Source organism: Magnolia sinica, chromosome 18, assembly GCF_029962835.1.
Source record: "Magnolia sinica isolate HGM2019 chromosome 18, MsV1, whole genome shotgun sequence".
Taxonomy (NCBI): domain Eukaryota; kingdom Viridiplantae; phylum Streptophyta; class Magnoliopsida; order Magnoliales; family Magnoliaceae; genus Magnolia; species Magnolia sinica.
This window is the reverse complement of record NC_080590.1, coordinates 34,161,318-34,188,079: the sequence shown is the minus strand read 5'-3', so window position 1 is coordinate 34,188,079 and position 26,762 is coordinate 34,161,318. Positions and strand designations below refer to the sequence as shown.

At 40.9% G+C, this 26,762-nt stretch overlaps 1 protein-coding gene and 1 non-coding gene across 3 annotated transcripts in view; both read left to right on the top strand.

Annotated features, from left to right (window-relative positions):
- The first annotated feature begins 1,201 nt into the window (after nt 1-1,201).
- LOC131233628 (magnesium transporter MRS2-I-like) overlaps nt 1,202-26,762 on the top strand; it is a 45,448-nt gene continuing 19,887 nt past the window's right edge. For both annotated transcript variants that reach the window (XR_009165301.1, XM_058230411.1), the window contains exons 1-4: nt 1,202-1,556; nt 1,661-1,690; nt 2,357-2,510; nt 3,118-3,239. Coding sequence is in view for 1 of the 2 variants with exons in the window: in XM_058230411.1 (XP_058086394.1) it covers nt 1,314-1,556; nt 1,661-1,690; nt 2,357-2,510; nt 3,118-3,239 (549 nt within the window). In the remaining variant the exon portion in view is untranslated. The remainder of the gene's footprint in view (nt 1,557-1,660; nt 1,691-2,356; nt 2,511-3,117; nt 3,240-26,762) is intronic.
- On the top strand, nt 20,498-20,604 carry LOC131234136 (small nucleolar RNA R71). The gene has a single exon (XR_009165545.1). It is a non-coding gene; the product is annotated as a small nucleolar RNA R71 (small nucleolar RNA).

The following is a 26,762-nucleotide window of genomic DNA, read 5'->3' as shown; positions in this document are numbered from 1 at the left end:
CCACAGTGACCTATATATTTTATCCATACTATTCATTTATTTTAATAAATCATTTTAGGGCATGACACAAAAAGGTGGCAAATCTAAGGCTCAATGGACCACACAACTTGAAGCAGTGGAGATTGAACTCCTGCCATTGAAAATTTCCTAGGGCTTACCATGCTATTTATTTGCAGAAGTTCATGTCAACCTGGATAAAGGGAAAGCATAATTATTAGCTTGATCCAAAACTTTTGTGGCCCTCAAAAAGTCCCCAACGGTAGGGTTTTAATTTCCAATGCTTCCCATGTTGAGGTTCACTTGAGCTTTCAATCTGACTCTTTTATGAACTCATGCCTCGAAATAATCTTTCAAAATGATGAAAGGTGGGCCCGTCAGTGTCCCTGGCAGTACCGTCCGTCTCTAGCTAAGTCCTGGTGTGGGTGGTACCCAATCCGCATCTCTCTTGGTGGGGGCAGTAACAGGACCGGATTACCGGCAAAAAGGCTTTCCCAGCCAATCCGCGTCCGGTAGCACCCAATCGACGTCCTACGGCAGCAAGCAGAGGTCAGGCTCGAAGATCCTCAACCGAAGGCGTTTTCAGGATATACTCGGGTTTTGACTTCTGATAAGTGGGGCCATGGCCCAGAGAGTCCTGACCATCGATCCAGTGGGACCCACTGTGGACACAATGTCCCATGGATCCGAAAGACTATCCGGTGCAGGGTCCGACTACTGCACGGACACAATGTCCTATCACCGTGTTTCCCGCCCGAGTTTTAAATTATGCTGACTTTTCCCTCTTTATTCATCCTGATGGTTTACATCTGATTAACGGGTTTTATGAAATATATAAACCATGGTGGACCTACGCATAAACCATGGCCGGCATCCCATCCCATTGTTCATTGTGGTGTGGCCCACCAGTGATTTTTATTGGGTTAATTTTTGCTTCTGGACCTAGAATCGAGGATTAGAACCTGATGAACGGAGTGGATTTTACATATTTAACATGGAGCGCCCCACAGAGCTGGACGTTTTACGCGGTGCGCAAAAGATGCTACAGAGGATTCCACTCCCACCTGCCACCAGGTTGCTATGCATCGAGCAACGCAATCACGTGTGCATACGAACCAAAGAGAGGTTCATCGCGACGAACCCAGAATCTCGACAGCTCTAAAACCGGATTTTTTTTTTCCCTCCATGCAGGGATTCCTCTTGCTCTGACATTGGCCACATAAGCTGCCCGGACGTTCCAGAAAACCCAAAATCCAAACTCCTATTCCTTCCGTTCGTTTCCTTTCTCATCGTGGATGTGAAATCCAACGGTCCAAATGGCTCGAGACGGATACGACGTCCCAGCCGACCGTCAGGCCTCTCTAAAGAATAAAACGGCCGTGTCGAGGAGCTGGATACTGCTACATTGCAACGGCGAGGACACGATCCTGGACATCGACAAGTACGCTATCATGAGCCGGATTCAGATTCACGCTCGCGATCTTCGGATCCTCGACCCACTTCTATCCTATCCGTCGACGATTTTAGGCCGAGATCAGGCCATTGTTCTAAATCTCGAGGTGAAGTTCCGGTCCTTGTTGTAATTTTGATGACTCTTATGTGATATTATTATTATTTTTTTAATTTTTTTAATTTTTTTTTTTTTGCCTTTCTTCAAAAGCAGCATATCAAGGCCATAATCACTGCAGAAGAGGTACCCAATCATTGAAATTTCTAATCTGTATTTTCTTTTTTAAAAATTTGTACTGTCAATCCTGTGTTATTTTATAACAGTGCAATTTTTTAAAAATTTTAAAATTTTTGGTCTGGAGTAGAGAATTGTGCCGTGTTTGGATATTCAATTGAACCCAATTGCGATAATTCAGTTCAGTATCCATATAGAAAAAAAAAAAATAGGCTACCGACATACCATTCATAATAGGAATTGGCCTAAATTGGATCTATCCTTTCATTCATAATTAGAAGTAACTCTTAAGTTGCAATTATATTCGTTTCAAGTCCAACTTGAATATAGAGTAATTACAGTTCAGACGTAGGCCTTCAGTAGAGCTCAACCCAAATCGAGCTATAGCTCGATTAACTTGTTCGAATCAACTCGGCTTGGCTTGAAAGTTGGGTTTGGGGCGAGCAGAGCTGAATTTCAGTCTCCAGTTTTCAATTGAACCAAAAAACGAGAGAGAGAGAGAGAGAGAGAGAGAGAGAGAGAGAGAGAGAGAGAGAGAGAGAGAGAGAGAAATAAGAAGAAGAAGAATAAGATAAAGAAACTCCTGTTCATACTGGTTAGTTTGCAGCTTTCTAATTTTATTTTATTTTTTTGGATCAATAATGAATTTATTAAAAAGGAGTTTCTTTTGAGTAGGTGTTGCTTCAAGATCCCACGGATGATAATGTTATTCCCATTGTCAAGGAGCTTCGTAGGCGGTTGGCACCTGCAAATATCATTCGCCAGGGAGAGGGAGATGGGAAGGAACACCCAAGCCTGCAAAATGATGCTGAAGCTGGCGAAGAAGATGGTATGTCAGTATACTAATGTTTTTCTGGTGTTTGTCTGTGGTATTGACTTTGCCTTTTGATGTTTGAACTTCACCATTCTTTCTTTCTTTCTTTTGTTTTTTAAAAACTGTGATTGCTTTTGATGCAAGTGGATGGTGGATCCCCACCAGTGGACACCACTTGATCACTTACATGGGACCCACAGGGTCACATGTGTGATCTCACATTAGGCTCATGTGAGAGAAGTTACTGTGGTTTGTTATTTTTTGGATTATTATTTAAAAATAAAGGTAAAATACCAAATTATTCTCTCTTATGGGCTACTAGTGAAAGGCATTGTAAGTGTGGACATTCTCATCTTTTCACCTACCATTATGGTTTTTTTTTTTTCTTAATATTTGAAATTATGTAAGTCCCTTATGGGATTTGTGACTCTTCTCGGCATGATTGCTAGTTTCTTCATTTTAGCAAAATCCGGTGCTTCCAGTTGCATAAGTTTTTTAGTATGATCAGCTCTTTTCATTTTCTTTTTTTCTTTTTTTTTAATTTTAGAATTGATTTTGCTTTCTTTCATCTAGATGTATGCTATTGTTGGACGTCCTGATGGGGCTGACTCATGCAATGTAGGGTCTCCGTTTGAATTCCGGGCCCTGGAGGTAGCGTTGGAAGCCATTTGCAGTTTTCTTGATGCAAGTACCACAGAACTGGAGACTGCTGCTTACCCAGCTTTAGATGCGCTGACCTCCAAGGTAACTTGATTCTTTTTTCAATCTGTTTATGACCTTCTAATTTGGCTGAGAGAATACAACTGAGTGGTGATTTGTTAGCATTTTTAAGAAAGATCTTTTTTATGTTACAAATGTGACTTGGATGAATGTCTCATTTGGATTGGGAGATAATATGTAGGTTGAATTTGAATGAATTTTAGGTTCAGAGTAAATTGGAGTACGTTACATGCTTACATACATAAGCCCAGATAATTTCAATCCTACCACACATCAATGAGTAGGGGTTTTTTTTTTTTTTTTTTTTTTTAAAAAAAAAAAAAAAGAAAAAAGAAAAAAAGAAACTTGTTGCACTGTATATTTCTCAGAAAGGGGGGATTTACACTGACTTTGAGTGCGCATCACAAAGCCGATGCCGCACTTATCATGTAGCAAGAAAAAACAGGGAATCTAAGCCTCTCGCAAGTAACCTAAGCCTACTATATCCAAAAAAAAAAACAGAGAGAGAGAAGGCCCCTAGTAATGTTAGGGAGATTGGCCTGAGAACTGAAGATGGAACTTGCTTGAGATGCACTACCTCTCCTAGCCAGATGGTCTGCCACCACATTCGCTTCCTTGGGAGTGTAGGCAAAGGAAATGTCCAACACATCATGCATTGCCCTGACCCTTGCACACCAGTAGCACAAAGACCAAGCTGGATTTGAATTATTCGTAAGGATCCCCACAATGGACTTGGAGTCGCTAGCCACTTCAACTATCTCCTGAGGCCCTCCCAAATAGCACGAAACTCGGCTCGGGAGCTTGAGCCTACGCCATATCCAAAATTATTGTCCCAACCTCTACCAACACCCCCTCCGCCCGAAGGGCCTGGGTTCCCCAGGGCGGACCTGTCGACATTGATCTTAATCCAACCCCGCTTGGGCCTAAGCCATTTCATAACACGAGGGGAAATCTACTTTGACGATGGCCAGAGAATGCGCAGCTGCTTGAGGAGCAAGCTCGAGAGCCTATTGAGGTGTTTAGGGAGGGGCATGGATGGGCTGATCCTCGCAATCCATCGGTGAACCTGGGCAATCACCTTCGAGGGGCAAAAAAATAGAATTGTCAAAGAGAGCCCTATTCCTTTCCGGCCATATCTCCCAGAAAATGAAAGAGGGGAGGAGGACGTGCAGGTGAAAGAGGGGGTCAGAATATGTGGCCAGGGCCCACCAAATGTAGCCCTCCCCATAGCTGAGAGCTGAGAAGCGCCGGCTGCCCTGAAAAAAGGTTGGAAGTGGCCCCAAACCTTCCTAGCTGCGAAACCATTTGAGAAGAAATGATCAATCGATTCTGAGTCGAGCTGAAGGGGAGTGGGGCAACAAACGCACTTGAAGGCTAGCCGGACACCCTTTGCTTGAATTCTACCATCCACTGGATTGCTCTATGGATAATCCTCCAAGAAAAAAGGGAGATTTTCAGGGGGATTAGGGGGTGTCAGACCCATCTGGCCCATGGATACTTTGTCCCAGCTGGTCTCAAGATCTCCAAGCCGATCTAACTTTAAATCTACCAGAAGATGAGGGGGCCCAGCTTCTTCTATCCTCCGATAGGGAAGTGCGGATGCCTTCACCTGAAATATGATCCACGACTTCTGACGGCAGGAGGGATCTGGCTCTACCAGTATCAATCCAGCCTTGAGGGCCAATGAACACGTTGACTTGAATCATCTGAGGAGGCAAAGGAAGTTGTTGCCAAGCCGAGAGAAGCCCTTGCCCCGACCAGGAGTCATTTCAAAAATCCAGCTCACCTTTACCAATGATCTAGCGGGACCTGGTTGTAATGACTGGGAGAAGCAAGCAGATCCGCTTCCAGATGGGAGATGCATGACTGGAGATGCAGGACCCATCAGTATTGCCTAAATCCATAGAATATTTGGCCCTGACAAAAGTCACCCAGCTGCTGGAGGGACAAGCAATTAGATCCCACTTCAACCAATGATATCGTCTGTGGATCCCATCCTAGCCCCAGAAGAAACTTACACAGGCTCTATCAATTATTCAGAAGAGTTAGAGGGATATCAGTTACTGCCAAAACATGAACTGGGATACTATTCAGAACATGGTTGATAAGAGTGGCGCGGCCCACTTGGGACAGCAACTTGGTTGTCCACCCTGATATTCTGAGCTAAAATTTCTCTAGTAAAGGATGGAAATAGGACCTCAAAGCCCTCCCTTTAAAAATTGTCTAGCCTATTTCCACCTTAGTTGATGAAACCTTATAAGACTTGCTTATTTATATACGGCACCGTAGAGGAGTTTCAGGTTGAAATGGGTGCATCCCACTAATTTTCATGCAGTAATTGAAATCTCTGAAATAGTTTCAGTCACTTCGACCCATTGTTAGTAAGCATCATGTGGATTTTGCTGGTTGCAATCCTTGTTGTGAATGACATGTTAACCCCCTCAATCTTTGCTTTGTTATGATATTTTCATATTCTTGAATCATGATTGATTCATCTAAAATGTTGACACAAACTCAGCAGCTAGCAATTCTTATTTTCTTTTCTTTTTTAATATAATTTTGTACTATATTAACCATGAAAGACCTGTACAACACAACCACCATTCGGGCTAAACCAAAGGGAAAAAAACCCAGGAGAAGCCTATCGAAGCTACCTCCATCTATCTACCCGGCCTGGCCCACTGACAGCCCCTGAACGGACCTGCTAATGACTCCTAGGCCAACTCTATCAAGGAAAAGAAGGCCCCTGATTTAAGGAGGGAGGTGGAAGACATTTCGAGTAAGAACGGAGCCTTGAAACTCAGACCCCATTTGGGCCATCCCATCTGCCGGACCATTCCCTTCCCTCAGAACATGAACAAAATTCACCAAACTGTTGTTCCTTAACTTGTCGATTATCTGCAACCAGTACTTCCAACGCCGGCCCGTATTAGAACAACCAGTAGCTAGCTATTCTAGCAGGTGCTATTGTGTAGTGGAAATTAGCTTGCGATATCAAAACATGACTTCCTTATCTAAATTATGTTCTTAATTAGCAAAACTTTATTTTCAATTGTGTTTTTGAAAGAAAGAAAAAAAAAATCATTTTATTCAGGAGAAGCTACTTTAGCCAACCAACCCCACTATGCCAAGTTGCCCATGCCAGATTTACGAGAATCCATCAGATCGATGGTTGAAAATTAATATTATTTTCATTTTTGCTATTAATAGTAAGTTTTAGTTCGATCATAACTCTTGATCTTTCAGTTTTATGAATCGTGGCCAACATAAAAAGGGCTTGGAAAATTAGGAGAATAGCATGGTTAGGCCAAATTGAACACTTACTATTTTTGCCGAAAACCATGAAGTCTAGTAGAAATCATGACCATCTATTAATAATAAGTTTAGTATTTATAGTAAGTCATGTTTTGTAGGGAGTTTGAGTTGGAGTTTGATTCTGAAACTTCTTACTAGGTTTGATATCACTATTGAAAAGGTTATAAATTCATTTTTATCATCAATTAATTTATTAGAATTTATTTTCATTTCCTATTTTTCCTCGTGGATTCGAGGAATCTCTGTGACGAGTCCAAAAAAGTTCTGTGGATTCGGAGTAATTATCCCCTGAGGAAGACGGTAATCAACCTTATCATGTCTGTCCCTGCATCAATTGGTATCGGAGCGAGGACTGCCCTCGGACCGATGGCAAATAACTAAGGAATGAACCAAAATCTCATGAACGGTGATCCCGGTATTTGTTATCTTTTCAAAAGAATGGAAGTTTTCCACCAAGAGAGTTAATTAACCATGTAAGGGTTGCAGACAATCATCGACCATCTTATGAATATGCTAATTCTACCCTAAGCCCAAGTGGCAATACATCGTTCGAGCTCTTGGTCGGCTTGGGAGTACTCTTCCCCAAGTTGCTAGAGTTCCGAAATAATTTTCAGAATCTCCTGGGGAGGCTGGCAATCTGCAGGGAGCTTAGCAGCATCCCTGAAAAAGGGAAAGGGATCATGTAAGATTTCTTCTATGATTTGAATTGACAAGGCGAAGAAGTCCATGAAAGATGAAGTTTTCACAACAAAGGCTCTGGTTCGAGTTGGTTCATGGTACAATTTGAACCCTAAGGACTGCTTTTATATAGTGAAAATGTAGCAGTTAATGCGCATGGGATGCAATGTGACAGTTGGTCATTCGAGGATGAATGAACCGTTTCTGCGATCAAGGGCATGCAACGGAATAAATGGGATTTGCCCCAAAAATGAAACGTTACCAGCATGGCCAAGGTATGGTGCGTATGAGAAAAAATGGCTAAGTATTGGACGTGTATACTAGAATGCAGGGGCCAAGCTAACTGCTAAAGCTGTTATCTAAACCAGACAGTATGGCTTAAACAAAAGTATGTTCAAATTTTATTTAATATTAGAATTTATTCATTGCCTTGACAGTCATCGACTGCATTGCTACATAGGGAAAATAGAAATAAGGAGCTTAGAGGCGATCGATTAGTCTAAATCTTCAACTTATCAAACTCATCAAGGAGATCCTGCATCTCTATTTCATTGTTTTCTTTGGAGGGAGCCCAGCTAGCCCTTTCTTTAATTACAAGTGGCAAGAGATGTAGCACCTGGTTGACATGAAGGGCAACCGAAGAAACTGCGCCCTCGGCCGCCTTCCTAACATTGAAACTTGACTTCGAACGCGCCTGTTCACACCCCAAGTATAGGGTTGTGATATAGTAATAATCTCAGTAAGACCGAGGTCGAATCCATAGGGACTGAACCTTGTACATAACCTAAAAGTTACCACAAATAGAACTAGAAAAAGATGAAATCTAAATCAAGTGAATATGAGGGAATAATGGTGAAATAGTAAACTAAAACTTTAGAAAATTTAAAGGTAGGAAACTATGGATTCAGAGGATCCACTTGTAGAGATCAGGGAGATCTACGCTCGATTCATGAACTTAACTGGACTTCGAGTCCCATCTTCATCCAATTGGAAGATATGTCACTAAAACTTAATCTGAACTTCCTTCGATCTAGTTTTCAAAGAGATGAGAGGTATAAGAATTAGAGATGATTCCATCACAAAACCATGCCCATGAGACAAAGTAAACAATAGAATTAAACCAATCCACAACCAATCAGAAAGATGTGTGAATGTTAGGAAGGATTCCATCATCCAACCATGTCTAAGGGGCAATGGTGAACAACAGAACTTCCTATCTTCACAATCAAAATAATGAAAAGGAAATACTCAAATGCATTGCAGATCTATTGTAATTTAAGTCACAACAAATCATTAAAAACTGTAAGCATTCCTATTAATCAAACTAGAATCAACATCAGTGCAGTCTAAACATAAATCAAAGCCATATAAGTCAGCCCATCACACTACAGGCGTCACCTATTAGCCCTAGCTAAGAGGTTTAACCAGACATGATCTAGCTAACTCTCCAAAAATTCATAAGAAAACTAATAAAGCCAAAAAAACTCTAAAACTCTCTCTCTCTTTCTCTGTCTCTTCCAGACGTCCCAGCTTGAATGCCTTTCTCTTTCTTCCTCTCTCTCTCTTTTATATTTGTCAGGAGGTCGGTCGGTTGGGCTATGGCGGTGAAGAATACGGAACTGACTTTCTTACGCAATGTGGTTCACAAAAATGCCGGTCTACACACCTCTATTTTGTGCAGCGAATGCCTTTGCACTCGACCCGTGTTTGGCACTATGGAAGAACCCCAACGGCAAATCTGAGCCGTTCAGTCTTCTTGGCCCTGGTCGGCCACACCTTGAGAATATTTTAGATGGTCCAGATGGACGATCCAACCGTCTCCTTGACTGCAGAACTGGCCTACAACAGTCGGTTCTCATAGACATGCGCAACAGAGCCCACGGAAGGGTCTGCGCTAATGCTTGGTGGGGTCCACTTCGACTGAACGTATGGAGAATTAAATCCATTCTACGAGCCGCTACATTAGTCCTTAATCGCGAGCCCAAGTTTGAAGTGAATCCGTGTTTCGGATGGGCCACACCATCAATCGACATAATGGTGTACTCCTTGTAGGTGTGAGCTTGGATGCATGCATACAAACATATAAAAGTAACAAGGCTTTGGGAGAAATTGTGGTCTACACACAATGGACAGCTTGGATCACCCAAACAGATGATGATGGTGGGCCACTACATCATCAGTGGACGACCTTGCATAAAGAACATAGAGACTTTCCGTTCTCTATATAGGAAAGTCAAGCGGGTGTGGGTCAAAGTCGGTTTGACCCGACTTTACGTTCAATGCACCTCCAGTGCACGTGTGTTATGCACACTCATTCCATGTAAATGAGTCCCATCGTGATGTTTCAAGCAATCTAATCCATCCATCCATTCTTTCAGCTAATTTAAGGGGTTGAGCCCAAGTTTGAAGCATATCTAGTGATCAAGTGGGCCCAAAATAGACATTTATGAGCTAATCTGACCGTTGTGCCGCTTTGACAAGGATCCAAGGGCTGAAATTCAACATGTATGGTTAATTAATGGTCCTCAGGCCAGATATCAAGTTTCAAACCGAACGAATGGTGGGAACCCTATGATCTTGCATTCTGGACGAATTTCAGGCCTTTTTATTGTGACATACTAGATTTTCTCGAATCCCAGGCATGTAAAGTCTTCGATCTTGGTCCCTTAGTACCCTTTTCCAATCTAGGCTCCTAAAGTCACCTTGCATCACAAACATGATTAAAATAAGGCATTAAATGGTATCATGCTCGTAAAATTCGATAATAACTGGGGTCTCAACATAACTCCCAACTAGCATTTTGCTAGTCCCAAGCAAAGTATGTGAAAAATAAATTGAGAATTACAGGACAATCTCTAAAAACTCGAGTGAATTTTGAAAACAATCCAGATACTAAAAGTCTAAGATTCATGAATGCTGGGTATTACTTTCTCATATACTCAAGCGCACAATAGACTTCATAATCAAGTTCAAAGTATTAATCCATAAATTAGAAAAAATTCTAAACATTAGGATCCATAAGTGTATAGTGTAATCTCGGCTTATCAACATTAAGATTCACTTCTCTATTTCATGATATCATTGGTAACCAATAAGTGAATTCATGACAACCAAAACCTAAACTAGAACTTGTCTCACAGATCATCCTTTCAATCAACCAACTTTTGATTTTTCGATTAGAATTAACACCAAGGAGGGGAATCAAATCCGCACCTATAGGGAACAACTCTATGGTGAAGACCATTCGCCTAACCCTTTCCAAAAGTTAACCTTGGGAAATCGAACCTTCTCCTATACGGAGCAAACCAATGGTGAAGACCATTTGCCCAACCCTTTTAATTCTTCGTTATAAACATGATAGTAAAATTTCTCAAGTTGGTTTCTTTCATGCTTAGTGAGTACCAAGTTAATCCTTCAATATCGAAGTGAAACCTCAATGTGTAAGCGAAATGTGACATGTGAAATCATGATTCAATCAATGTTTAAAACTTCTAATCATAGATTGATAATTCGAACTCAACTGTGGAATCTATCAGATAGCTAAATCCAAGAGATGTAAATCCTCAACACTCCGTATCTTATAATTCTAAATCAACGATGGCCATTAAAATCACTTTGAATTCACAAGAATTTTTAGGAAAAAATTTTAAAATTTTCACAAATTTTCACAAATTTTGCTCAAGACTGAGAAAACACTAATTAGGTGACCTAATCGCCCACTCCCAACCGAAAATCTACATTGTCCTCAATGTAGAAGAAAAAAACATGTAATGCACATAGGACAATGAGAGTAAAAGATAAGGAATGGAAAGATAGTACCTGAACAAAAGAATTAAGTGGCTTTCCAAAGATATCAGCGTGAGAGCGGGGCAACACAAGAGTGAAACCAACAAAAGCAAATTATCCTAAAAGCATGTAGAAAGCAAACTACCCTAGTCTTATGAAAGCGGGAAACCTACCTATACCTCCATCAGACTAGGAGATCAATCCTGGTAAACAGGATCAGTCAGAGGCATGGACATGTCCTCTACATCAAATTTCTCGACAAATGGCTTTAGTCAATGTCTAATCACTTTAAACTCATTGCCATTATCTAGATTACGAATCTCGATAGCCCCATGAGGATAAACTTTGATGACCGTAAAAGGGTCGGTCCAACGAGATAGAAGCTTACCCGGAAAGAGATGTAATCGAGAATTATACAAAAGAACTTTCTGACCAGGCGTGAATGATTTCCACAAAATATGTTAGTCATGAAACGCCTTCATCTCGTCCTTGTAAATTCTCGAGTTCTCGTACGCGTCATTTCGGATTTCTTCGAGTTCATTCAACTGAAGTTTGCGTAGCTAGCCAGCATTGTCCAAATTGAAATTTAGATTTTTGATCGCCCAGTAGGCTCTATGTTCCAACTCCACAAGCAAGTGGCAAGCCTTCCCATAGACAAGTCTAAAGGAAAGCATTCCAATAAGGGTTTTAAAAGCACTACGGTAAGCCTATAAGGCATCGGTCAATCGGATTGATCAATCCTTATGGTCAGGGTTAACTATTTTCTCCAAAATGTATTTAATTTTCCTATTGGAAATCTCAGCTTGCCCACTTATCTGTGGGTGGCATGGGGTGCTCACCTTATGATAGATACCGTATTTCTTCATTAAACTCTCGAATGGTCTATTACGAAAGTGTGAGCCCCCATCACTAATGATGGCTCGAGGTGTTTCGAATCGGGAAAGGATGTTCTCTTTTAGGAATTTAATAACCGTGTGATGGTCATTATTCCAACACGGAATCGCTTCAACCCATTTAGTGAGATAGTCTACGGTGAGTAAAATATATAGATTTCTAAAAGATTAGGGGAATGGTCCCATGAAATCGATGCTCGGACAATCAAATGCCTCTATGATAAGAATGGGATTCAAGGGCATCATATTTCGACGGGACAATGCTCCCAATTTCTAACAACGCTCACAAGCTTTGTAAAACTCATGAGTGTCCCTGAACATAATGGGCCAGTAAAAGCCACATTGCAGAATCTTGACCATGGTCTTTTTAACAGAAAAGTGACCACCACAAGCCTGTGAGTAACAGAAGGAGATGACACTCTGATGCTCATCGTCTGGCACACATTTCCTTAAGAATTGGTCTGGGCAATATTTAAACAAATATGGATCAGCCCAAAAAAAGTTGCGCACCTTGGTAAAAAATTTCTTCTTATCTTGCGCAGTCCAATGTGTCAGTATGAAACCTGTGGTAAGATAATTAGCGATATCAACGAACCAAGGTGAATGGGAGACTGTGAACAACTATTCGTCAAGGAACATGTCATTGATATGTGTCGTCTCAAGGGAATCAGAGGGATTAAGGTGAGAAAAGTGATCAGCCACTACATGCTCTACTCCATTTTTATCTTTAATTCCTAAGTCAAATTCTTGGAGTAGGAGGATCCACCTTATCAAGCGAGGCTTAGCATCATTCTTAGATAGAAGATACTTGAGCGCTGTAAGATTTGTGTAAATAATGATCTTGGATCCGATCAAGTAGGACCTAAATTTGTCCAAACCAAACACTATGGTCAAGAGTTCCTTTTCCGTAGTCGAGTAGTTCACTTGGGCAAGATTTAGAGTCTTATTCATATAAGGAATAACGTAAGGTTTGTTATCTTTTCTCTGGCCTAGAACCGCCCCAAGAGCATAATCAGACACATCACACATAAGTTCAAACGGAATGCTCCAGTCGGGTGGCTGTATGATAAGTGCACTAGTCAACATGCCTTTAAGCTTAGTGAAAGCTTCCTAATATGACTCAGTCCACTCGTATGGTACATCCTTTTGAAGTAGATTACATAGAGGACGAGAGATAAGACTAAAGTCCTCTATGAATCTTCTATAAAACTCGGCGTGTCCTAAGAAGGATTGCACATCCCATATGTTCTTGGGTGGAGGTAGGTTAAAGATAAGATTGATTTTTACCTTATCTACCTCGATTCCTTTGAACGAGATAATATGTTCAAGGACAATTCCCTTATGAACCATGAAATGGCACTTCTCCCAATTAAGTACCAAGTTCTTTTCTTCACATCTTTTCAGCACACATTTAAGACTTTCTAAGCACTCGCTAAAAGATATACCGAAGACAGAAAAATCGTCCATGAAGACCTCTAGATATTTCCCCATCATGTTAGAAAAGATACTCATCATACATCGCTGAAAGGTGGCAGGGGCATTACATAGTCCGAATAGCATCCTTCAGTAAGCAAAGGAGCCGTAAGGACATGTAAATGTGGTCTTTTCCTTATTTTTAGTGACTATCTCTATCTGATTATTTCCCGAATACCCGTCAAGGAAACAATAATAGGAATGACCAGCTAACCTTTCCAAGATCTTATCAATGAAGGGTAAAGGAATGACGGTATTCAACTTCCTGCAGTCAATGCACATTCTCCAACTGGTAGTAACTCTAGTTGGCACGAATTCATTATTGGCATTGACTACGATGGTGATCCCGGACTTCTTAGGAACCACCTGAGTTGGACTCTCTCATTGACTATCAGATATAGGGTATATGATACTCACATCCAATAGTTTAAGAACCTCGGCCTTAACCACTTCCTTCATGTTTGGATTTAGTCTGCGTTGTGATTGCCGAGCGGTCTTCGCATTACCTCAAGATAAATGCGGTGAGTACAAATTGAGGGGTCAATTCCCTTGAGATCTGAAATCGTCCATCTAATGGCTCCCTTATGCTTAATGAGAGTAGATATGAGCATACTCTCCTGTTCTATCTCTAGGTGTGTAACGCCCCGACTTTTCAGGACCCGAGTATACAACCCGTTTCCCAAAAACCTGGGTGTTAACCTTAAAGGATGGTTAAATAAATCCTTTTTCTTCTTTTATCAGAGTAAGTAGATGAGCATAGAATGGACAAGCAAGCATAAAGGAAAATTTTAAATTTCATTTAGAATATGCAAGAGGTTGCCCATAATGACTTATACAAACCAATGTCTCGATATAACAAATACAAGAATCCATATGATTTCGTACATGAAAAATAACATAAGAATGTAAACATAAGCCGCAAGACCGCGCAGCTCCTCGAGGTAGATACAACCATGCAACCCTGACACTTGTACCCGGCTCCTCATCAGCCTAAACCTGAAAGCCACTTAAGCCACCTGTGCTACCTGTACGGTTATATATTTGATAGATGAGTGACCAATTTAGTGTGAACTCCCCTCAAGATTACACACCGCTGCATTAGGTAAGTATAATTATAAAACAAAGCATACGAAATAACACATGATGCAGGTCTTATTAGATGCATGGATGCGTGAATGAAATCATCGCCCCAGGGATGCTCATCCGTGCGGACAGTGGGTCGTCACCCATGCAATCATCGAACCTGGGAAACATCATTTAGTCGAAATTATCGAACCTGGAAAACATCATCCAGTCGGAACAATACGTACATCATGTATGATAGCAATAGATGCTGGTCTGTGTCATGCATGCATGATTAGCCAATCCATTATTAATCCAATTACAACCAGCCAATTTAAATAAACTCATGGTCACTACGGGAGTACATGGCCCAGCGTAGGCCGACATCTCGGGCATAGGTCCCATACTACCATCCTCGGCTCATGAGACTACCATCTTAGGATGTTTAATGGAAACCTGTCGACTAGTAGCCAATCATATTACAGTACATAGGGCTTACCATCGCATGGTTGCATGGCATAAAACATCGAACCCATATAGGAAAAATATCAAATAAAACCACGTAGGGTGAGTATCAAAATATGCCACATAGGGCGAATATCAAAACCATACGATAAAGACCATCCTTAAAAACCATTGGGCACAACAACCATAGATGGTAGGCCCACACCAATGATCCATCTAGACCACCACTCAATAACCACCAAGTCGAAGGTCTATTATGATTACAACTAGTGAAGTTACATCCTAAGTATGGGTGCACATTCATATGTGGAAATTTTCCACTAATGTACCAATTTAAGTTCCGTAAGCAATCCACGAATAATCCATAAGCATGAATAATTATACAGTATAATCATAAAGCATGTAATACAGTAATTCAATTTCCACCAGCTAACACATGTGACTGTAAAGGGAGATATCAATTATGAATTTAAATAAAAACTATGACTTAAGCTAATGAGAAGATGAAAAGTTCAAGGGGAAGAATCATCACCTTATACTTTGAACTCCCTACTAGTGTTGTTAGAGAATGCGTGCTTCCTTAGAATCAATCCCTATCATAAATCAGGAACTTGTACAATTAGATCCAAGTTCTGCATACCACCTAGGGTTTAAGATCATCGCCTAGGGTTACCCTTTAGGGTTTTATTGTAAAATTTAGGGTTTACATTCTAGGGTTTAATTCTAGGAGTAGAACTTATGATGTATGTGCAACTTAAATACAATGTAATAGTAATATGGTTAGTTATAATTTAACTTTAATGATACAACTATTATTTGTGACCCTAGTAATAATTAGTATCAAATTTGTAATAAAATAGTATAACCTATTATTAAAGATAATATTTTCAAGTGATGGACACCATGCCAATATCGCTAATGGTAGCTTCATTCATAACAACTAATATTATCGTAACATGTTAATAGTAATCATCATGATGATAATTAATATTATGATAATATTTAAGAATGGTAAGTAAATTACACTATTCACTAATTTTAATTATAAATTACCCGTCAATGGTTAATCATATATAATATTAGCAATCCTAATAGTAAGCGTGCAACAGTGATATTAATACAATGACTAGAAAGGAAACATTGACTCATTGAGCCGACTCGGTTGAGTTGGAAACGTTACCTGATGACGATGCCTAGCACTAGGATCGGGACTGAGAGCCCAAATATCGTTGATTTGCTGACTGAGTACAGTCACCGAATAATATGGGATTCGGGTCAGCCGGACTCAGTGAGTTGGCTTGGTTTGAAACTGAGTTGACTTGGTTCAACCAACCACCCTTCCCTCTTCCTTTCTTTTCTTCCTTTCTTTCATTTTCTACTCTCTTCTACTTCTACCCCAATCACAGGCCCACACGTCTAGCGAGGTTGTTGGAGTAAACCAGTCCCCACTTAGTTATCTGGTTGACAGACTCAATTAACCTTATTGAATCAACTCGGTAGTTAAACTGAGCTAACAGATTTTGGTCTAGAGCTCACAGCACTAACTGATCTAGTGTAGCTAAACCAGCACGTATGACCTCCATTTGCTGCAAAAACACAACTCAGTCCGACTACCCAAACCGGCTAACTCAGTTACGATTCGACCGTGTGTGTGGCACGATGAACGGGCAGCGGCTCGTTCTCCACACTCTCTTGTTCCTCCTCCTTCTCCCTGTTTAAATAGGTCCAGCAATGTCTGGACTCAGTCCCAGGCGTCAGGTCCAACTCGAAATCCAGCTAGTCGAGCCAACATGGTGCAACGGGCCACCTTCCTCTCTTCTCTTGCCACACCTTCCCACCTTCCACTCCATTTCTCCCTGTCGAAGGTCCCATGGTACCACTAAACAATCCAGCTCATAGATGGCATTCTCAAATCGAGTCTGGCTCAGTTTGGGACGGTGGGGAAGACGGTGGGCTCTCATGGCAGACTCCCAACCACGGCTTCTTTCTCAAATCTGACTGCATGGGATGGTTCATATGGGCTCTAAGAAGCTTATGAATAAGCTTTTTCGAAGCTTTAGGATAGTTTGGGTGGTGGGTTCGGGAGGAGGAGAAAACGGCTAGTTTCATGGTTGCGGCTGCGAAAATGGAGGGGTTAGCTCTTGTTTCCTTGATCCACATGCCTTTTATGCACGCCCTAATCCCTCATGGACCGTCGGATCAATAACCAGTGGTCCGGATCTCCTCAGGCCGAGACCGCCTCCAAAATAGTGGGCGGAATGGAGAACAATCGTGGTTTTAAAAGCCCTAAAAGACATCTAAAATGGACAGCCAAGATGTGCCCGAACGGAGGGCTAAGATGAGAAGTTTTCTCCTCACAGGATCGCCCTCGTGGCAACAACAGGACAAAGTTTCCATTTTTGAAAATGTGGTTGCACACCACCCTCTTTTTCCGATGCTTATACACCCACCATGTCGCGTCTACATGTGAGGCCTACTAGGTTTTGGTCAGAGGGGTCATCCGAACCAGACGGACAGTTTGGATTTCCCAGATGGCCGGTGTAGGTGGGCCACTAATCGACAAAACGGACGTCAGTCCGCTTGCTAACGAAAACGCAGAGAGAGAGAGAGGTTTTACCTTTTAATAGAAGGCTCGGGTTAGCTCTGTTTTAACCAGGCTGACGGTCTTGTGCATGTCAGGTGCTTTAGCACCAGTGTACATGCACCCCAATGTGGGGCCACCGTAGTGGTTTTGGTGGATCTAACTAGTTCATCTAGCCATATGGGTCCTATTAGGATATCTTGCCCAAGATGGGGCAGATCTAAAGCTTAGGTGGGTCATTTACTTAGATTTAGGGTCCTACTTGGGGATTCTTGTCGGTCTAAAGGTCGGATCATCCCGAAGTTGGATGTCAACGGTTAAAAATCCCAATGGGTCATTTGTAGGGCTTTCGTCATATATTACTAACTGATTCTAATATTAATATAACTTTTATTATTTTTGTAATTACTTATAATTAAAATAATTAAAATCTCACACACATATATACATAAAATTTTTGGTGTTACATATTGCTATATACATGCTATTGGTCACATATTTATTAAGATATAATTCATAATATACGATATCATATTACACATATATATGAATTGAAAATTGTATAATGTCATATTTAAAATCACGTTGCTAAGTAATATACTATCCTATTACAATGTCTAAAGTCTTCTGTATACATATTTATAAAGATATTTAATACTACATTAATATTTAAAATTTCTTGTACATTGTAAAACTATTATTCATTATGTTTGTTTAATGTAATAATATTTTTGTAATATTTTATATACATTAACTATATACATATCGATACATTTTCATACATTCCTATATGATAAATAAATTATCAAAATACATCTATGTTTGTGTAATGTTCATAATATAATAAATAGAGAAAATATACTTATTAAATATTACTGGATGGTTTAATCCCTCTATCAAGGTTTATTAAATATTACTGGATGGTTTAATCCCTCTATCGAGGTCACCAAAGTCCTAACAGTGGGTTGCGCTGATGACATGGTAGTTTGTCTCGAAGATTAACGGATGGATAGCTTGATACATAGGTGCGGACTACTTTTAACAGTCAGATTTAAACTAGGATGAACGTGAATGTTTACTTAAGCCTGACTTGTATTTATGTTAAGTTTGGTTATACGGTAACACCCAAGTACTGAAAAGTATGGGGCGTTACAAGGTGGGCACAGATCACCATCGGGTATGTCTCATCTTAACCTGAATATGCATATTTCAAATCAAAGGATAAAAGTTTTATGTTAAGCCTTGGTGGCTTGAGGTTAGATGATAGAGGCACTTCATAAGTTTGGGGCAACTCTTCAAATTGTGGCCTTCACCAGTTAACTTCAAGTACCGGCGCAGCATCAAGCATGGCACACGTCTTCCTAATTATGTCATCATCAAAATCATGGGAGTGGGCCAGACACATCTCTAAAGGGTCAGAGGATAAGGTAAAGGGTGTCCTATCTTCCACGAAAGCATCAATCATGTTAATGTCATGAAAATCGTCATCATCTTCTAACCGTTTTCCTGTGTTGAAAAAGATATTCATTTCTAATGTCATATTCCCAAAAGATATACTCATGACAACATTCCTGCACTTGATAATTGTGTTTGAGGTGGCGAGGAATGGGCGACCAAGAATGACAGAAATCTGACTGCTCATGTTACCGATGGGTTCGATATCCAGGATGATAAAATCGATAGGGTAGAAAAATTTGTCGACTTGGACCAACACATCCTTAATTATCCCTCTTGATACACGAGCAGAGCGATCAGTAAGTTGTAGTGTGGTTAGGGTGGGTTTTAATTTACCCAAACCTAACTGTTTGTATACCAAGTAGGGAATCAGATTGACGCTCACTCCTAAGTCAAGAAGTGCATGCTCAATTCGATAGTGCCCGATTACATATGATATGGTTAGGCTACCGTGATCTTTGAATTTATACGGCACATCTTACTTTAGGATGGCACTCACTTTCTCAGTCAAGAAGATTTGGTCTTTTAGGAATTTGGCATATGAAGGTATTTATTTCACCGCATCAAGTAGAGGAATGTTAATCTTCACTTATTTCAACACCTCTAAAATATCATGAGTTAGAGAGAGATATTTATGAACCAACCATTCGGGAAATGGAGTAATCGACTTCCCTTAAGGTTCCGGTTCTAACTCTGGTGGGTCATGGTTAGATCCATCCTCTTTATCCACTTTTGGGTCCTTAGGCTTTTTAGCCATAACCGGAATGGTTTTGTCAATGATCTTCTCACTCCTAAGAGTGGTGATGGATTTAGCTTGCTCCATCTAATTTAAAGAGCATGGGTCGCTAACTTCATAATGCATTTTAGGATTGAGGTTGAGCTGCGAAGCTCCCCTTGTTCCCAATCGTATTTTCAGCCTTAAGTTCTTGTATCGCTTTTGTAAAGCCTTGAAAGGCTTGTATCATACCCTGATTAAAAAGCTCTTACTTTTGAAAGTGTTTTAGAACCGAATCCTCTTGAGGTTTCTCTTGAATTGGAATTTGATTTAGGAAACCTTGAGGTGTAGCGCTTTGTCCATTCCTCCAACTGAAGTTTGGATGATTTCTCCAACCAGAATTGTATGTGTTAGAGGTGGGCCCACTGAAAAGTCTTTGATAATTGCTTACGGCATTAGATTGCTCATTCAGTACCTCTTGAAAGGTAGATATACTTGGACAATTTTCAGTAGTGTGAATGTTGCAAGCACAAATACCGTAAACAATTTCCTTAGCCTTATCCTTCTTTAATTCCATGGCCTCGAGTTTCCTGGTAAGATTAGCCACTTTAGCATTGATATCATCATCCTCTTTCAGGAGATACATTCCACCCCTTTCCTTAGAATGAGTCGGCCTAGACGTAGTACTCAGTCTAGGGGAGATGTCCCATGATTGTGTGTTCTCAGCAAGCTTATCAAAGTAGTCCCACACCTCATCGACACCTTTATTCATAAACTCCCCATACACATCGTCTCGACTAATTGGCCCATGGGAGATGTCAGGCCATCATAGAAAAATTTCATGATGCGCTACGTTTCAAAACCATGTTGTGGGCATGAACTGACAAGATCCTTGAACCGTTCCCAACATTGGAAGAACGATTCATCTTCCCTTTGGGCAAAATTCATGATCGACTTTCTAAGGGTGTTCATCTTATGGTATGGGAAAATTTTCTTTATGAACTCCCTTGTCATGTCATTCCATCTGTCAATAGATCGAAGACGTAGTGAATGTAACCACGTCTTAGCTTTCTCTTTCAAAGAAAAGGGAAGGAGTTTCAACCTGACTGTATCAGATGCATCAGACACATTAGGAAAGTATAAAGTAGCTATGATCTCATCAAACTCTTTCAGATGTAAATATGGATTTTCTTACTCAAGCCCATGAAATTTAGATAGGAGTTCAATCACCCCTGGCTTGATATCCATGTGTCCTGTCACGCCCCGAACTCGGAAACCGAGCTCACAAAATTCCCGATCACCGAATCCGGCGCCGACAGCCTCCGTAGAACCCCATTCTCGAACCCCGACACCCATTCACCAGGTTCCGATCCTAGGAGACTACAAGGAGGGTTTCAAATCATCAGTCTGATTCATAATGAGCATAACAAAAGTATAACCCACAAACAATAACCACAGGAACACCACCACAAAATCCACTATGATCAAAAACATTTTGAGTACAATGCGACTGAAAGGGAAAATACAATGTAACAAAAGAAACAAAACTCCAGAAGCTCGGCTGCGACGAGGCTATGATTGCGTCCTAGCGTCACCTGCACGCATCAATCGTGCATAAGCTTATAGAAAGCTTAGAGGGTGGTGTAAGTGTGTGCAATGTAAGTATGCTCAGAACTCAAGGTCAGAGGAATGCGGAATCATGGTGATGAGTACATGAATGCAATCAGCCGTACCAAGGCTATGCGGTGCAAGATATGAATGCTATCGGCCATAACATGGCCATGCGATGCGAGATACAACTCAAGCATGCCAAACCTCATCATTTATCAGTATAGTTCTCATTCTGGATAATCACCGGGGTTCAATACACTCCAAATGACACTGTCACTCTCCTAGCCGCACAGTCCAAGTGAGCATAAGAAACCTCACTATCCGCCTGGCCAATAGTCTGCCAATACCTATCCGGCACGTCGATAGCGGACCCATTCGCGAGCTGGTCAAACTCAGCCTAGTATTGCCCCCTACCCTCGGGTGAGTAAGGCCACACTCCTTTCCAACCGACCACGACACAGTGGGAGACGCGGCCTCCTGGTATTCGGCCCTCATGCGCTCATATATCCACTCGGTCTCGACGTTGGAGTCATCCTCTGGTACCATCGGGTTTAGAGATTTTCACCCAGGGACGTCTATGGCGCCCGTATGCTAGAACCAAATATTTTTAGTTTCCAATCCTGCCATCCACGATGTGTCTGTGGAGGCTATGGCCCTGATGTGGCTAGGGCATACAGTAACTACAATCACACAAATGCAAGTGCATGAATCACACTATCAGTCATGCAACAGCCCTGTATATACCATGCACTTATATGAGGCAACTCCGCCTATCAGGGAGCCCATAAACAGTCTATCCAAAGGTATATGCTATGATCGGTCACTCCTCACATCAGGCATACATATGGTGCGAATGATCATGAATCATGGATCTATACTAAACATGTATAAAGAGATGGGCTCTAGGTATAATCGAGATGGCCCTAGACGGCCTACTTACCATAATTATGGGCCTATCAGTGGGCCTTAGGGAGAGTTATAATGCGGACATTTAACTAACATTATCCATTCAATGTGGACATCAAACCAACATTGCTCCCAAGGAATGGCCTTCCATGAATCATACATTGTAATGGGCCTTTTGTACATCTAATTGGGCCTTGACCCAAGGACCCAAATACATCAAATGGGCTATATAACATGAGCCCCATATCTATATCAAGGTGGGCCTCAATGGGCCTCATAATATGGGCCTAATACAAATCAAGGTGGGCCTCAACAAGGACCACTAATGCATGAAGATGGGCCTCCATAATGGGCCTTAAATTATCTCCAAAACAGTTGGACAGTGGGATGAAACACATACATTATGATGGAGCCCACACTAATCGAGGGTGTGGTTTACAATACTTACATAAGTGGGGCCCACCAAAATGCTCATTTTCCACCCAGCCTAAGGCCCAATATAATGTTTATTTTCCACCCAACTTAAGGCCCAACATAATGTTTATTTTACACCCAACTGTTCATAAAGCTACCTGAACCCACTGGACTGGGCCCACTGGAATGTTTATTTTCCACCCAAACTATTCATAAGGTCACACGGACCGTGGGTGGGGCCCACCATTTATTTTTATTGTTTTCATCCCTCAGTACACGGTCAGGGAGCCCCACCGTGCTGATTTTATTTTATTTTATTTTATTTTATTTTATTTTATTTATTTACATATGTATAAATATATATATATATATCACATGGACAGGGGGCCCACCGTGATGTGGTCCACAAATCCAGCCCGCTCATTATGTGTGCCCCACTTGGCTAAGGGTACAGACCAAGTTTCAACCGCATCCAAATTTCAGGTAGGCCCCACCAAGTGTTTTTATATGCTTAGACATGTCTTTACATGATTTTAGATGGTGTGGCCCACATGAGTTCCGTTTGCGGCTGATTTTTGGAGTGGACCTGGGAGGGGACCCATCAAATGCAGTGTTGATGGTCAAAACGCATCAAATTGGGGCCACGGTGGCCAGTGTCCCCCCCGCCGTCGTCTGTCGGCCAGGCAGCGCCCGCATCTTCGGCAGCGGCCAGCGCTTACCTTCCTTTTGTTTTTTTTTTTTGAATATTCATTTTTTTGCAGTTTTTCCCAAGCGGGGCCCGCTTCAGTAAGATCCACACCAGCCATCAGTCCCTGTGGCTCGATACAAACCCATAGAGTCCAATATTGGGTGGTTTTTAATGTCAGGAGCATCCGGGAGTAAATCAAAGGTAGGAAACTTGTTTCTATGGTATGGCCCGCTAAGGAAGGGGATCAACTTCATTTTCTACTCAACGCCTAAAATGAGATGGGGAACAAAATGGACGGCTTGGATTTTACATATACATCAAGGTGGGGCTTGCATGAGTGGCCCACCACTCCCTCCTCTAGGCTAGCTCGTTATTACAGCCCATGCACATCACTGTCTGCCAACGGACGCTAGACGACATACATAAACATATTATTGTGGTGGGTCCCACGTAGATGTGGCCCACCAACATATATGCATATAATATATATATTATATTATATATATAATACATATTATATTATATATATTATATAAAATATAACATATATACATATATTTATATATATATAAAAACATTGGGTCCATCCAAACAATGGATTGTGTGGATCATCACCTGCAATAGAGTGGGCCACACCGTCTGATGTAGATGGACGGGGTAGATGTAGCACATATTGGTGGGATCCACACCATTACAAAGAGAGAGAGAGAGAGAGAGATACGGTGAGATAGAGGAACCCCGCCACTTTAGGCCCTCTTGATTAAATCACATACATCCAAATGGGTCCCACCAACAAGTGGGCCCTAAATTTTAAAATAATGACAAATCACCCACCTTATCTTCCTTCTTCTTGGTCCCTAAGACTCCAATGCTCCTTAGCTCCAACTTTGATGGAGGTTGATGGACTTTTGATGGTTGAGATGGAAGATGGGAAGGTGGACCACACTTGGGAGGGAGAGAAAGCTTGGACGTGTGGGGGTTGAGTTGCTTGGGAGAGATTGTCTTTTTGGAGAAATGAGGGAGAGAGAGAAGATATGGATGGGTGAGGTGAGGTGATGGAGTGATGGGTTGGGTTGAAAAATTGTAAAAGGTGTATGGTTGTTGTTGAAAATGGGAAAAAGAGGAGTGGTGAGGTGGAAAGAGGGTAGACTTTTGAAAAGGGGGGGAATGGGTTGATGTACTTGAGGTATGGGATGCATTTATGGTTGATTGATGGAACTAATTGTGTAGAGATTTCCTCGAAATCCGCAACGCGCGGTGTTTCTTCGGAATGAACGCTGATCGGCATCTTCTTGCCTAGGTATCGGTTCGGTGCGCAAGTCACGGCGTTGGAACCGCGGCGACGACGCGATCGCCAAGACATAAGTTTCGGATCGAGCCGACGTCGGTGTGCGGGACCTGGCTTAAGATCGCGCGCAAACGTCGGATATGGTGCGAAGGTTGCCGAAATTTGACCGGAAGAACCGCGGAAGCCAACGGAATGGTACGGATTAGGACACAGGTCTTACATGTCCTGTATTCTAAGGAAAAACCATGCATGAGGGCATACTCACCCCAACCAGTTGTAAATTATCTCGTAGAGTACGAGGCGGGAGTATTTGATGCACCTCACTCTCATCCTGGATGTCCTCCACCCTAGGTTGGGGTAGAAGAGGTTGGTTTTTAGCCATCACTCCAATTAACGCATGGGATTTCGAGCGATGTCTAGTCCTGCGATAGATAATCAACCCCTCAACCAATCTTCCTTCAGTCAATAGACGTCGAGTGTTATTACGAGCCCACTTGGGCATGAAACACTCATAACCCTCAATTCAGATTCTAAACCTAAACCTAAAAAAAGGAAATAAAAATCTAGAAAGAAAGAGAGGGTTGGAAAGAAGTTACCATATCGGAGTCCCTAAGTTAAAAACCTGTAAAACAAACCAAAACAAGTTAGTTTCTAAAAACAGAAAGTCTAAGAATAGAAAGTTCCTAAAACTTAAAAATATAAAGTAAACTAGTTTCTAAAAAAGGAAATTTTTTTTAAAAGGAAAAATAGAAAATTTCTAAAGACAAATTAGGAAAGTTCTAGACCTAAATTAGAAAGTAAAAAAGTTTCTAAAAGAAAACCTAGAATCAAAAAGTTTCTTAAGAATAAAATAAAGGAAAAACGAGTTAGTTTCTAAAAGTAAAAGAAGTCTAAGAATTAGAAATTTTCTATAAAAAAATCAAATAAAATCCTTAAAATAGCAAATAAAGAGAGCAGAAAGAGATTACCAATTTAGGAAGCTATATCAAAATCCTACAAAACAGGAAAGTTAGGTTAGTGCCCATAAAAAAAAAAATCAAATCAAATCAAATCCTAAAAACAAAAATAGAAAGCTGAGTTAACTTCTAAAAATGAAAAAGGAAAACCTAAAATTAGAAATTTTCTAAAAATAGAAAACCTAAACCTAAAGTTAGAAAATCTTAATATTAACCTAATTCTAAAACTAGTCAATTTCAGAAAAAATGTAATCATCAATCCCTGGCAATGGTGCCAAAAACTTGTTCACACTCCAAGTATAGGGTTGTGATGTAGTAATAATCTCAGTAAAACCGATGTCGAATCCACATAGACTGAACCTTGTATGTAACCTAAAAGTTTCCAGAACTAGAACTAGAAGAAGATGAAATCTAAATCAAGTGAATATGAGGGAATAATGGTGAAATAGTAAACTAAAACTTTAGAAAATTCAAATGTAGGAAACTAAGGATTCAAAGGATCCACTTGTAGAGATCAGGGAGATCTACACTTGATTCATGAACTCAACTAGACTTCGCGAGTCCCATCTTCATCCAGTTGGAAGATATGTTACTAAAACTCAATCTGAACTTCCTTCGATCTAGTTTTCAAAAAGATGAGAGGTATAAGAATTAGAGATGATTTCATCACAAAACCATGCCCATGAGACAAAGTAAACAATAGAATTAAACCAATCCACAACTAATCAGAAAGATGTATGAATGTTAAGAAGGATTCTAGCATCCAACCATGTCCAAGGGGCAATGGTAAACAACAGAACTTCCTATCTTCACAATCAAAATAATGGAAAGGAAATACTCAAAGCCATCACAAATCTATTATAATTTAAGTCACAATAAATCATTAAAAACTATAAGCATTCCTATTAATCAAACTAGAATCAACATCAGTGCAGTCTAAACATAAATCAAAGCCATATAAGTCAGCCCATCACACTACAGGCTTCACCTCTTAACCCTAGCTAAGAGGTTTAGCCCAACATGATCTAGCTAACTCTCTAAAAATTCATAAGAAAACTAATAAAGCCAGAAAACTCTAAAACTCTCTCTCTCTTTCTCTCTTTCTCTCTCTTCCAGATGTCCCAGCTTAAATGTCTTTCTCTTTCTTCCTCTCTCTCTTTTATATTCGTCAGGAGGTCGGTCAGCTGGGCTATGGCGGTGAAGAATGCGGAACCGACTTTCTTACACAATGTGGTTTGCAAAAATGCCGGACTGCACACCT